General features: G+C 44.2%; 1 protein-coding gene across 6 annotated transcripts in view; it reads right to left on the bottom strand.

Moving 5' to 3' along the window:
* LOC144799177 (C-type lectin domain family 18 member A-like) overlaps positions 1-14,934 on the bottom strand; it is a 901,971-nt gene that overhangs the window by 86,080 nt on the left and 800,957 nt on the right. For all 6 annotated transcript variants that reach the window (XM_078670425.1, XM_078670423.1, XM_078670422.1 and 3 more), the window contains one exon: positions 11,160-11,289. In XM_078670425.1, the coding sequence (XP_078526551.1) occupies positions 11,160-11,289 (130 nt within the window). The remainder of the gene's footprint in view (positions 1-11,159; positions 11,290-14,934) is intronic.

Genomic DNA, 14,934 nt, shown 5'->3' with positions numbered 1-14,934 from the left:
AGAAGTGGATACGTGCAGGAGCTGCATACAGCCAGGGGCATCCAAATACAGGAATTGCAGGAAAAGGGCAGTGTGACACAAGCACCAAAGGCACGAACACACAACCATCACTAGTAGAGAAAAAAAACATCCAAATATTGCGTGCAGTAGCAAAGAAGCATCAAATAGGCTGCCCCCATACCCTGACATTAAAAGCAGGAGCAACGGTGTGCAGACAGCCCTGCGAGCGCAGCACAGAGCCACAGGCATTAGTGCACACAACATGCGGAGAAAGCACGCAGGAATCACATGCAGGCATCAGACTCCGGCAGTAAACAAGCAGCAACGCGTGGATATCACAGACCACAACACAGAGGCTTCCCAAGCAGGCAGGAATGCACGGAGGCATCCCAGCAGCGGAAGCAAAACCAAACTGCACGCAGAGCGTTTCAAAAGCGCAAAAATAGGGACAGCTTCCAAAGCAGAAGACACGCAAACGGCAACCTGCACTGGAATCTCCTCGGACACTCAACGGGAACACGGAAATATGCAGCCCCCCGAATGTACACAAGCCCCCTTTCCACCGGGGCAGCCACCTTTGTTTGAACATTTCAGCGCGGGGGAGGGTGAGCTCAGCCGCTTGCCTGCTGTACCTTTAAACGGGCATGGGTCTCCTGCATACCCCGGCTCCCAGGACTCTCCCTCCCCGTACTGCTCCTGGGTGCAGCGGGCGCGCGGGCTCCGGGCTCTCACCTCCGTTTGCTCCCCTGCTGCAGTAACAGGTGTCACCGGGGACAGCGGAATGGCGGCCGGCCTCACCTAGCTGTGCGTGCGCTTTCCCAGACTCACTGGCCCGCACTCCGCCTCTTCCAACGGCAGCAGGCAGGTGAGGGGCGCTCTGCAAAATTGTCAAGCACGTGGCCCCCAGTCCTTACGGGGTGGTGCAACTCTCGCGGCGGGACTGCTGCGTAACATCAAAGCTCCAAGTTGCCCCCAGGCAGCAACGCACTCGGAAGGAGACTCGCTGTGAAGGCATTTAAATTCGGTAAACACTGCTCAGCACACCAATCTCGACCACTGCAGGATGCTGTCTGAAGCCTGACGCGTTTCAGAACCCTTCGCTCTTTCTTCAGAGGCTCGGCATAACCATGTGTGTACTGACACACCCACCATTTAAATGCCCTCCAATGGGCTGCTCAAATGAGTAAAACGTACAGTCTTATGGACTATGTAGTGTGTCTCCTTTATTTACAATCCTGAATGGATGCACTTGTAATTTGGCTGTATCGAATTAAGGTCCTCAATGGACTAATCCTCTGTCTCCTTCCAACTTGGTGCACTTGCAAAATTGTCAAGCATGTGGCCCACATCTCAGGGCCCATCGAAGGGTGTGTATTGGGGACTTTTTGCGCGCAGCACTCATTTGAGTAGGATTAAAGCACTACGAATCTCACAATTCTGTGCAGGAGTATTTAGTCAAAAAGCAGCCTATCGGAAGGCAATTGTTTAAATAAAGGTGCGGCAGGAAAGGCTGCTCGCTTTGTGAACCCCAGCCTATGAGGAAGGATTTTATTTCCGAAATGCGTCAGGCTGATTCCTGAGATGTGTGATGGTCTGTTGGTATTCGTTGCTGGTCGAGTGCCACCTCGCCTGTGGGGCAAACTTTGGAGCGTTATATAAGCACGGCAGCCCAGCCGTGGAGGAGGGCACCACCGTAGTGATCATATGTCGGGCCATGGGACTCGAAATTTTTCAAGTTCCTGTATGGGGAAGCAACTTGCAGGATTGAGACTATGCACATCTCAGGGTGTGTATTGGGGACTTTTTGGACGCAGCACTCATTTGAGTAGGATTAAAGCACTACGAACTCCACAATTCTGTGCAGGACTATTTAGTCAAAAGCAGCCTATCGGAAAGCAATTGTTTAAATGAAGGTGCAGCAGGAAACGCTGCTAGCTTTGTGAACCCCAGCCTATGAGGAAGGATTTTATTTCCGAAATGTGTCAGGCTGATTCCTGAGATGTGTGATGGTCTGTTGGTATTCGTTGCTGGTCGAGTGCCGCCTCGCCTGTGAGGCAAACTTTGGAGCGTTATATAAGCACGGCAGACCAGCCATGTTGGAGGGCACCACCGCAGTGATCGTATGTTGGGCCATGGGGCTCGAAATTTTCAAGTTCCTGTATGGGGCAGCAACTTCCAGGATTGGGACTATGCACATCTCAGGGCCCATCGAAGGGTGTGTATTGGGGACTTTTTGCAAGCAGCACTTATTTGAGTAGGATTAAAGCACTTTGAATCCCACAATTCTGTGCAGGACTATTTAGTCAAAAAAAGCAGCCTATCGGAAGGCAATTGTTTAAATAAAGGTGCGGCAGGAAACGCTGCTAGCTTTGTGAACCCCAGCCTATGAGGAAGGATGTTATTTCCGATACGAGTCAGGCTGATTCCTAAGATGTGTGAAGGTCTGTTGGTATTCGCTGCTAGTCGAGTGAAGCCTCGCCTGTGGGGCAAATTTTGGAGCATTATATAAGCACGGTAGCCCAGCCAAGGAGGAGGGCACCACCGCAGTGATCGTGTGTCAGACCATGGGGCTCGAAATGTTTCAAGTTCCTGTATGGGGCAGAAATTTCCAGGATTGAGACTATGCACATCTCAGGGCTCATCGAAGGGTGTGTATTGGGGACTATTTGTACACAGCACTCATTTGAGTAGGATTAAAGCACTACGAATCCCACAATTCTGTGCAGGACTATTTAGTCAAAAAGCAGCCTATCGGAAGGCAGTTGTTTAAATAAAGGTGCGGCAGGAAACGCTGCTAGCTTTGTGAATCCCAGCCTATGAGGAAGGATTTTATTTCTGAAAGGCATCCAGCTGAATCCTGAGATGTTCAATGGTCTGTTGGTATTCGTTGCTGGTCGAGTACCGCCTCGCCTGTGGGGCAAACTTTGGAGCGTTATATAAGCACGGCAGCCCAGCCGTGGAGGAGGGCACCACCGCAGTGATCATATGTCGGGCCATGAGACTCGAAATTTTTCAAGTTCCTGTATGGGGCAGCAACTTCCAGGATTAAGACTACACACATCTCAGGGTGTTTAGGGGACTTTTTGCACGCAGCACTCATTTGAGTATGATTAAAGCACTACGAATCCCACAATTCTGTGCAGGACTATTTAGTCAAAAAGCAGCCTATCGGAAGGCAATTGTATAAATAAAGGTGCGCCAGGAAACGCTGCTAGCTTTGTGAACCCCAGCCTGTCAGGAGGGATTTTTTTCCCGAAACGTGTAAGGCTGATTCCTGAGATGTGTGATGGTCTTTTGGTATTCGTTGCTGGTTGCGTGCCGCCTCGCCTGTGGGGCAAACTTTGGAGCGATATATATATATATATATATATATATATATATATATATATATATATATATATATATATATATATATATATATATTCCTTCACGAAAGACACGGCACTCCAAAGTAGGTTACTCAATGGTATTTTATTTTACCATACACCAACTCAACCAACGCGTTTCAGCCTAGATGGCCTTAGTCACGGTTAGTGAGTCCCTTTTCTCTTTCACTTTGGCAGTCTTGCGCTATTTTCAATGTCTAGTACAATTTAATCAGCGCTATATTTATTCTCAGTTCCATTGTAATGCAGTTTAGGGTATAGTACCCATGTGTTTCAATTTCTGATTATTTATTCTTTTCACCAAGTTCAATTCTGAGGTACATGTTTATTCATTCTCCCGTTTTTGTGTCTCTTTAATGAAGGTGAACATAAAGTTCTTCGTCGAAGTTAATCCCACGAGGATACTTCGTTCTGAGTCGTATGATGTATTTTGATTCAATTTGACGCAGTTTCCTAGTTCTGTCCCCTCCTCGCTCTCCTGGGGGGATCATGTGTATTGCATGGTATGTCATTGCTTTCCAATTTCCCTTTTGGCATTGAGCAAGATGTTTTGCTGTGGCGTAGGCAAAGTTCCCATTTTTGACAGCTCGAATATGTTCAAGTATGCGTTTCTGAGAATAAATGAAACTAAATATAGCGCTGATTAAATTGTACTAGACATTGAAAATAGCGCAAGACTGCCATTGTTGAAATAATAATGTACATTACAAAACATCAGTACTATAGGATGGAAAATGAGAGATACATGAAATAATAATGTAATCACCATGAACACCCCATTCACACAATGTCCTTTTGTAAATAATTGCATAAAGTTTTATTTTAAACACTACAAATCCCATAATGCCTCATTGTGACAGATATGGGTATTTAAAGTGAAAGAGAAAAGGGACTCACCAACCGTGACTAAGGCCATCCAGGCTGAAACGCGTTGGTTGAGTTGGTGTATGGTAAAATAAAATACCATTGAGTAACCTACTTTGGAGTGCCGTGTCTTTCGTGAAGAGTTATTGTTGGGGGCCAGGATCCGGCCCCAACACTGAGCACCAGCTGTGGAGCGCTGAACTGGCTGCAGAGGATCACATTGTGGCGAATATATATATATATATATATATATATACAGTGTACATGGCCACAAGGGCGACGCCTTAATTAGGCGGGACTATCGATTTCGAAGCAGGGATTCCATTTTACCAGCTGCTGCTACTCTGTGTGCAATAGCCAGTGAACAAGGGCACTGGAGTGCCCGAGACGCGTTTGGCCAAAGTGATATTGACTGTCAGCATGTAAACGGAGTACGTTGCAGTTCTCAAATTAAAGGTGATTAACCTACCGTAGATGCGAGTCTTCATTTGGAGGCAATTTCTGTGCTTGGATTTGAGCAGCTGCCTCAGCCGCGAAGACGCGCCACAGCCGATACAGCGGGTCCACGGCACAGTGCAAAACGTGGTGCCAGTTGTTGGAACGATGGGCCCCGTTTGAGGACCTTGGTATGGGCAGGCATCTAGTTTTACGGGTACCAGCAACCCACTGGGGTAAGATGAGGCACTGAATACGGGGTGCAGCGGCACCCACTTGGGACTATTAGCATGAATGGACTGCAAAGACCAAGGTGCAATAGTGCACACGCCCACAAAGGTGACGCCTTAATTAGGCGGGACTATCGATTTCAAATCAGGGATCTCATTTTGCCAGCTGCTGCTATTCTGTGTGCAATAGCCAGTGAACAAGGACAGTGGAGTGCCCGAAACGCGTATGGCCAAAGTGATATTGACTGTCAGCATGTAAACGGAGTCCGTTGCAGTTCTCAAATTAAAGGTGATTAACCTACCGTAGATGCGTGTCCTCATTTGGAGGCAATATAAATATATATATATATATGTGTATATATATATATATATATATATTCACTGAAAAAAACATAGGTTTCACACCAGTTATAGTTAGGAATTAGCACTTAAAAAACCTATTAAATTCACTGAAAAAACCATAGGTTTGACACCAGTTATAGTTAGCTGGAAATTTTACTGACATAAAACCATTGAAATTCCCACGTTATAGTGAGTTGGACTCACTATAACTTGCGCGCCTGCAATGCACTGCTGATGACGTCACATATTACATTACTCATGACATGGTCAGTGACATCACTCATTATACTGTTAACTGGTGTCAAACCTATGGTTTTTTCAGTGAATTTAATAGATTATTTAAATGCTAATTCCTAACTATAACTGGTGTGAAACCTATGGTTTTTTCAGTGAATTTCATAGGTTTTTTAAATGCTAATTCCTAACTATATAAGGCCTGAAACCTATGTTTTTTTCAGTGAATTTCAAAGGTTTTTTTAATGCTAATTCCTAACTATATAAGACCTGAAAGCCCACCAGGAATCTCCAGTATGCGCCAGGGGACTGCATTGCAGAGAGGTGTAATGAAGCCACGCCCCTTTTTACACCTCTCTGCAACGCAGCCCCCGTGCATGTTTGAAGAGGGGGAACTAATTCCCCTTGCATACTGGGGGCCCCTGGGGGCCAACTAGCCCACCTGGAACCTCCAGTATGCGCCAGGGGGCTGCATTGCAGAGGTGTAATGAGGCTATGCCCCTTGTTACACCTCTCTGCAACGCAGCCCCCTGCCGCGTTTGCAGAGGGGGAACTAATTCCCCTTGCATACTGGGGGTCCCTGGGGGCCAACTAGCCCACCAGGAGCCTCCAGTATGCGCCAGGGGGCTGCATTGCAGAGAGGTGTAATGAGGCCACACCCTTTTTTACACCTCTCTGCAACGCAGCCCCCGTGCATGTTTGAAGAGGGGGAACTAATTCCCCTTGCATACTAGGGGACCCTGGGGGCCAACTAGCCCACCTGGAACCTCCAGTATGCGCCAGGGGGCTGCATTGCACAGAGGTGTAATGAGGCTATGCCCCTTTTTACACCTCTCTGCAACGCAGGCCACTGGCGCGTTTGCAGAGGGGGGACTAATTCCCCTTGCATACTGGGGGTCCCTGGGTCATATCTGCCCAAACACCGATATTCCGAACGATTGAAAATGACTTTTCTTGAGAAACATTTGGATTTGGATTATCATGTCCTATACTTTGGAATTTTTGAAAGACTGACTTTGAGGATGCTATAAATTACTCAAGTCTGCCCGAATTGTGTGGGTAAAATTGATACCTAGTCACTTTGAATAAGAATGTACTTACGTCTCGTCTAACATTTGGAAGAAATATCTAGTTATAGGACAACAGGATACCGACATAACTTGAAGGAAATAAGAACGCCCTGAAGAAGTTCTGTTGTACAGAACGAAACGTTTCAGCTGGCTGTGGTACATAAACTTAAGGAAAATAAAAGCATTTGAATATACACCAAGATTCAGCGCTTCAATAAGGACTCTAAGTGATATGATTTGATTGGACTTATTGTGCAAGTGGTGCTGTGCCAAACTTTGGAATATTCTTCACTTCTCTCTACTACTTACTCTCTCCTACTCCACTACTCTCAAATACTCACTCTCTACTACTCATTCTCTACTACTCTACTACTCTCTACTACTCTCTCTCTACTACTCTCTACTACTCACTCTCTACTACTCTCTACTACTCACTCTCTACTTCTCACTCTCTACTACTCACTCTCTACTACTCTCTCTCTACTACTCTCTCTCTACTACTCACTCTCTATTACTCTCTACTACTCACTCTCTACTACTCTCTCTCTACTAGTCTCTACTACTCACTCTACTACTCACTCTCTACTATTCTCTCTCTCACTCTCTACTACTCACTCTCTACTACTCACTCTCTACTACTCTCTACTACTCACTCTACTACTTACTCTCTACTACTCTCTACTACTCACTCTCTACTACTCTCTACTACTCACTCTACTATTCACTCTACTACTCTCTACTACTCACTCTCTGCTACTCTCTCTACTGCTCTCTACTACTCTCTACTACTCACTCTCTACTCTCTATTACTCACTCTCTACCTCTCTCTACTTCTCTCTCTACTAGTCTCTACCTCTCTACCGCTACCTCTCTACCTCTCTCTACACGCACACATATACACATATATATATGCATATGCATTTATATATATGTATGTGTATGTATATACATACATATATAAACATATATAATCTGTATATCTATATAAATACAAATATAAATGCATGCATACATATACACATATGCATACAGATGCATGTTATTTACATGAAAGTTTAAAAAACACTAATAAAAGCAAAGCTAAAAAGCCACCTCATTACAAACAGAATGGCTTTAACTTAAACGAGGGCGAGATCTATTGCATTTTCAATGCTTGTTTACTTTGGTTCCATCAAGAAGGCATTCAGATGTGTCACACATTTGCCATAAATTCTGAATGTTAGCACTCTAGTTGCTCATTAGATCACTGTAGTAAAGCTACTGCTCACCAGGGAAGTCTGCTGCTGGTATTCAAAGTGCATGTTTCAGTCTGCATGTCAGAATTTCTTTAATGAAATTGAAGAGGATTTGAGAAGTCACTCAAAATGTGCCCTAATATTTCTTTCTGCAGCACTAATAATACTTTCTATGGCAAAATATACCCCCTCATTTTGTTCCTTTTTAAATTAAATGTTTTAAGAGTTACCACTTTATTCCCATCATGATGGCTTCAGGTGTGCTATACCTTTGTAATAAGTAGGACTGTTAGCGCTCTAGTTGTTCTTTAGAACACTCTAGGAGGCTGCAGTAGAACACAAAGGAATCAACTGACAGTCTCTGTCCTTGTTGGATGTACATGTTTTACTGAGAATGTCAGACTTCATTCTCACATGACTGAGAAAGATAATGTGAATTTACAGAAAATATGCTTTCAGTTTAGCTTATAGATCCCCTTCCAAACCACTGTGGGAAAATCCTGAGATATTAGTTTTCTTTCAAACATGATTCATGATATCACAGCAGAAGGCTTTTTCACATGGTAAAATCACCTTAGAACACACCACAATTCCTAAAATGAGTATGGTACCATCAACAAATGATTTATAATGTAACTAAAGTCCTAAAACCCTCTATTAACTACAATGCTTTTTAATGAGGTGCTATCATGTATATTGGTCCCAAGATGGCTGCCAACACTTCTTGGATGAAGTGCTGACAGCCAATCAGATCAGATGTGTGGTTAGGCTCCGCCCAGATATATATATATTTTTTTAACCTAAATTACTCAAAATCCACTGGAGCACATATCTTGAGACATAGCAAAGGCACATCGGGCTACCAGTCCCTACAATTTTGCCAAGTTTTGTGGAAATCCATTCAGCCGTTCGGGCTAAAAGTGAGTCCAACCGCCCTATGGAAATTAACATGGGGAAAACACGTTTTGGGACCCCCCTTTTATCTCGGCCCCCGCTTGACGAATCCCCCCCAAACTTTCAGGGAAGGAGCAGAGCGGAGCGGGCCATCTTCTCAGAGAAATTTGCGAAGATTCGTCCACTGGCGCCAAAGTTATTCTCAATAGAATGTTGCGGATTTCCTATGGAAATCAATCATAACTATAACTACCTACTGGCGACCGCCAGTAGGTAATAATATATATATTGCTGTGCCAGCCGAAACGCGCCTCTGTTGGATGGGTCGGAGGAGAGCATATGTAATTAAAGACGCCTTACCCTAGCGCTTCTCGTGTGCGTGCTTGCTTCTCTATGAAGAAGGGGTTGTGTGTGTGTGTGTGTGTGTGTGTGTGTATATATATATATATATATATATCACCTCCACGTCGGTTCACCATTCGGGAATGTGCAGCGCTCGTGTGAGTGCGTTGTCCTGTGGCTGAACCCACTCCACTAATATTAAACCAACTTTCTCCACCAGGAAGAAAAAACGGGTCGCACTACCGATTATAGTATTTACAATCTTCTTTTATTCAGCTTCGTTACAGGGCATGTAGCGCATTTGATCTACGTGTTTCGGTGTGACTCCACCTTGCTCACGATCAATGGGTTGCCCCACCCCACATTAATTTAAATGTTTTTTACTTCATCATGTTTCCTGTCACATGTTCCCAAGGTTCATGGTCCTTGTAGTTTCAGTCATTTGACAAGGTATACAAGTCGTGCAATTATCATTTCATTGCCAAAGTGATATTCGATTCATATCTACTCTTATTTTTGTCAACATATATTCTATTTTGTTCCGCCTTCCAATAGGCTGTTTCATGTTTTCATTTCTTTAAAGTTTTGTTGCTACTTCTTATCAATTCATATTCAGGAACATTGGTATTTACAAATGCACGTATAATTCCTCCGATTGATTTAATCCGTTTGGATGCAGCGTTCTCAAATTCAAAATGAATCTTGATTCAATTTGCCGAAGTTTCCTTTCACGGTCACCTCCACGTTCTCCTTTTGCAATTGTCTGAATGCCATAAAATTTCTGTTTTTGCCAATCTCCTTGATGGAATTGTTCCATATGCTTGGCTATGGCATTTGACCGGTCCTTGTGAATTGTTGCCCTCATGTGTTGTAGGATCCTATTTTTAAGTTCCACTGTTGTGCTACCTACATACAACATTGGGCACGGGCCATCCATAGTCATTTTCAAAAGAAAAGACAAGATGACTGGCTGAAAACAAAAGGATTCGTAAAATGTCATGGATGCAACATGTGCCAGATAGCAAAACCTACAAAGGAAATAATACTGGCAAACAAAAAGAAATGGCAGATCAGACAATGCATCACTTGTAAAACTCCATTCACTGTCTACATAGTGGAATGCCCGTGCCCAATGTTGTATGTAGGTAGCACAACAGTGGAACTTTAAAATAGGATCCTACAACACATGAGGGCAACAATTCACAAGGACCGGTCAAATGCCATAGCCAAGCATATGGAACAATTCCATCAAGGAGATTGGCAAAAACTGAAATTTTATGGAATTCAGACAATTGCAAAAGGAGAACGTGGAGGTGACCGTGAAAGGAAACTTCGGCAAATTGAATCAAGATTCATTTTGAATTTGAGAACGCTGCATCCAAACGGATTAAATCAATCGGAGGAATTATACGTGCATTTGTAAATACCAATGTTCCTGAATATGAATTGATAAGAAGTAGCAACAAAACTTTAAAGAAATGAAAACATGAAACAGCCTATTGGAAGGCGGAACAAAATAGAATATATGTTGACAAAAATAAGAGTAGATATGAATAGAATATCACTTTGGCAATGAAATGATAATTGCACGACTTGTATACCTTGTCAAATGACTGAAACTACAAGGACCATGAGCCTTGGGAACATGTGACAGGAAACATGATGAAGTAAAAAACATTTAAATTAATGTGGGGTGGGGCAACCCATTGATCGTGAGCAAGGTGGAGTCACACCGAAACGCGTAGATCAAATGGGCTACATGCCCTGTAACGAAGCTGAATAAAAGAAGATTGTAAATACTATAATCGGTAGTGCGACCCGTTTTTTCTTCCTGGTGGAGAAAGTTGGTTTAATATATATGTATATATCATCACAAGCAAAAATGTGAGAAAAACATTTATAAGTTATTTTTACTAGCTGTAAATCAGTTGTGTCTTTTCTATGCATAATGGTAACAAGCGTAGGAATGACTAAAGTATCAAACATTTGAAAACAAATACCTTGCATGCTTGGTTGGTACATTTTAGCAAGCTGAGCTCATGCAGTAAACAAAAAGCGATAAGCTTCCTAATACGCGATAAGGCCGGAGTAATTGGTTACAATGTTAGCTCTTTCAAATTCACTCACCAATCCAAAAGTTTCTTGTTTCGAAGTCCATATCTGTAACCTCATTGGTGGCTTCTAAACGCCCAAGGTAAAATGCCAAGATGTCCTGAACCTTTTGATTCTTTATCTGAGCCAGCACGCCTCCCTTTTCCTGTGAAAGTGGAAACACGCGGAAGCAATGAATCCAAAATGATGTCAAGTGGATTGATTCTCATGCTATGTGCTTTGTAAACAGAAGAACTTTGAGGGATAAACAGGGGAATGCCCATTTTGCTAAAAACAGGAACCTGGGACACTAGTAAATACAAGACAACAATGGTTCACTGTCGACTTTGTTGCAAAATAATATTCAAACAATTAATAGGTGTAGCTACGATCCACATTAGAGACATTAACCATGCAATAACGAATAAAGAGCATAATTCAGAGTAATTAAAAACCAACCACTGCAATAGGATACTAAATACAGTTTATTAACAAGATTGATAATAGTGGAGAAAAAACCATTTTGATTGCATAAAAAAGCGCTCAAATAGTGAAAAAGTGCAAGGCGAATAGAAAAGTGACAAGTGCATATAAACAAAATGAAAAAGACGTATGACTCTGGACTCCAGAGTTGGGTCAATTAGAGTCTATATTGCATTTGTAATTGATGGTGTTTCGGCCTCTACTTAGTCTAAGGTCATTATCAGGACAGGAGTGAATTAATGAGCGCAATTCTCTAGGTCGATTTGGAGGACACTTTAGTACAGAGGCAACCAAATTGAAACTGAAACTGCTCAAAGTCGTTCACAAAGTAGTCCTGCAATCCCAATAAGAAATAATTTGGGCTCAGCCTTCTGGCATTCTTCGGGGTGAAACTTATAAACATTTTGTACACAACCTGTAACAACACAGACAAGTCACAGTTCGCTCCACACATCATACATATCTGCATCCCTCCTTAATTTGCTTTGTGCTATAGGCCCATCCAAGGCAACAGAGGCAGTTCCCAGGATCAGTGTGTCCAAGGTCTGAGCTAAACTTTACATGTCATAGAGGATAACAAAATACTACAAATCTCTAGCATCTGACTTAACTGGCGGATTGAAAGTCTCCCTTTTTCAAAGTAATGTTCCTAGATGCTTGCAGACCATAACTGCTAAGTTGTTGGTTGTCCAACTTCCAAGCTATCATTCACAAATAAGATCTTGGTCAGTTGCCAACTTCAGGAGAAAGGCCAATCATAATATTTTCCACAATCCTCTAGCGGAGGAGACAGCCATTACAACACTGTTTTTTTTTTTTTTAAACACATTTTATTGGCTTTTACATGTTACACACAACATTCGACATTTCGGTTGAGATACAGGATACAGTTATATATTCTTTACTATGCACATTTCTGTTTCATACAAGAGGCATACTGCAGGTGACCTCAGATCCTAGCTAGTGATAGTTCAACATATCAGATCATGGGTGTGTTCTAAAAACAGGCTGCAAAGGTGGGGGGGAGGGGCGCCTTCACATCATGTACATTTGCTCTTTCCCCATTATTCCAGATATTAGCTATATAATGTCTACTTCCCTCCCTTCGGCAACCACCCCCTGAGTCAGCGTATGTTTAGCACTTCAGTGCATCCCCTTCATGGGCTATTTTCAAGATCAGACATTTCTTGTGGTGGGTCGCACAGTTGGCCCCTGTATTCGTTCCATTTCCCCCATATCCTAGTCCATATTTTGGGGCATCCTCGATGCACATATACCGCCTTTTCAGCCAACATCGCTATGTCCATATCTTTCCCCCATTGCGTACATGTGCGTGTCACACCCGAGCCCCAGTTCCTGGCAATGTTCCGATTAGCAAGGGCTAAACCCAAAGTTGCCCATGTCTGCATTCCTCTATTCAAGTCAGTGGTCGACCAAATATTTAATAAACAACATCTAGGTTCCCTTAGTAGTTCAGTTCCACTGGCTTCCGATATTTCGGAAAGTATTCGGCCCCAGTATGATTGGATCCTGGGACAGTCCCACACAATGTGAAAAATGTGCCCGGGAGACCGCAGCCGCGCAGGCAGATAGGTTCCGGGATGCGGCCCAATCGGTGTAGGAGTGTGCGGGAATAGTATATTCTATGCAATATTTTCAGTTGCACTAGCTTGAGTCGTGATGGGATGGAGGCCTCCCTGGCAGATGCTAGAGCGTAGAGCCATTCCTCATCCCCTATGTCCCCTAGTTCTATTTCCCATTTGCTCCGAAGGACAGCCGTGGGGTCGGGCATGTTATTGATAAGTTTGCGATATGTGAGGGAGATCGCCTTTTTGTCCAGGCATTCAGTAAGGAGCCTGTCTTCTAGGGGGGAGGATTCAGTCAGTTGTGTACCTGCCGGGATAGTCGCCTGTAGTGCATGCTTTATTTGTGCATAGCGATAGCGTTCGGTGTCTGCCATTCCATATTTTTCTTGAAGGGCTGGGAATGAGATTATTTCACCTCCTTTCCATAAGTCCCCTATTTTGGATATACCAATTAGGTCCCATTGCCGAAAGCCCTTTGTGTTTGCCAGGGTACCTAGACGCCGCGTGTCCCAAAGTGGCGTGGCGAGCGTGAGCACTCCCTCACATCCCAAGGCTCTCTGCGCTACGTGCCAGATTTTGATCGTGTGGGCTGTTGGGCCTGTAAAGGTGTGGCGTCGTTTGTTCGTGTATAGTGCCCGTAGAAGTCGGTCAGGCGGCAGCACAGTGCGGTCAAGTCGGAAGGCTGGGTCCAGTTGCGGGGCGTGTAACCATTGGTTAACCACTATTAATTGTGCTGCCCAGTAATACAATTTAACACTAGGTAAGGCAATCCCGCCGTCATACCAGGACCTGATTAATTTAGAGTGTGCTATACGGGCCGGCTTCCCATCCCATAGGAGTGCCGAGATTTCTGTGTCTATGGATTTGAAGTAGGTGAGAGGGACTGGGAAAGGCGTGTTTTGCAATGCATAAAGAAATCTAGGGAGTGAAAGCATTTTAAATAATGCGGCCCTCCCCAGCAAAGTAAGCGGTAAAGGGCGCCAGTGTGTGGGATTTTAGTCTTAGCAGGGGTTTCATCAAGTTTTCTTCCATGAATAAGGACTCCTGTGGCGTGACATAGATTCCCAGGTATTTGAATCCTCTGGTGACCGTCTGTAGGGTGCAGTCAGGGGGCAGCTGTGGTGTGTGACCTCTTAAGACATAAAGAAGCGATTTGGTCCAATTAATGGTGTAGCCTGATACCTCACCGTAGGCCCTGAGTAGGTCCAGCAAGGCCGCCAGGGACTGGGTGGGGGACATCAAATAGATCAATACATCGTCCGCGTAGAGGGAGATGCGATCTTCCCATCCGGTCCCCCATGTTATTCCTCTAATTACGGGGTCTACTCTCACCTGCACCGACAGGGGCTCTAGAATAAGCGCGAAGAGAAGCGGGGATAGAGGGCATCACTGCCTCGTTCCTCGTCCTAGTGTGAATGTGCGGGAGGTGTGGCCATTGGCTACCACCTGTGCCGTCGGCACGGTGTAGAGAAATTTGACCCAACTGCAAAATTTAGGGCCAAAGCCCATTTTTCTGAGGACCGCGAATAAGAATGGCCACTCTACCAGGTCGAATGCCATTGTGGCATCAAGAGAGAGGATGGCCGCGTCTTCCCGCAGAATGGGAACACGATATAGGACTCCATTAATGCGCCGTAGATTAAGTGAGGTATTCCTACCAGGCATAAAGCCCGATTGGTCCGGGTGTATGAGGTCTGTGAGGTGGGGCTGCAGTCTCAGCGCCAGAATTTTTGCCAGAACTT

This window comes from Lissotriton helveticus, chromosome 12 (assembly GCF_964261635.1).
Source record: "Lissotriton helveticus chromosome 12, aLisHel1.1, whole genome shotgun sequence".
Lineage (NCBI taxonomy): Eukaryota > Metazoa > Chordata > Amphibia > Caudata > Salamandridae > Lissotriton > Lissotriton helveticus.
This window is presented reverse-complemented; position numbering and strand designations above follow the sequence as displayed.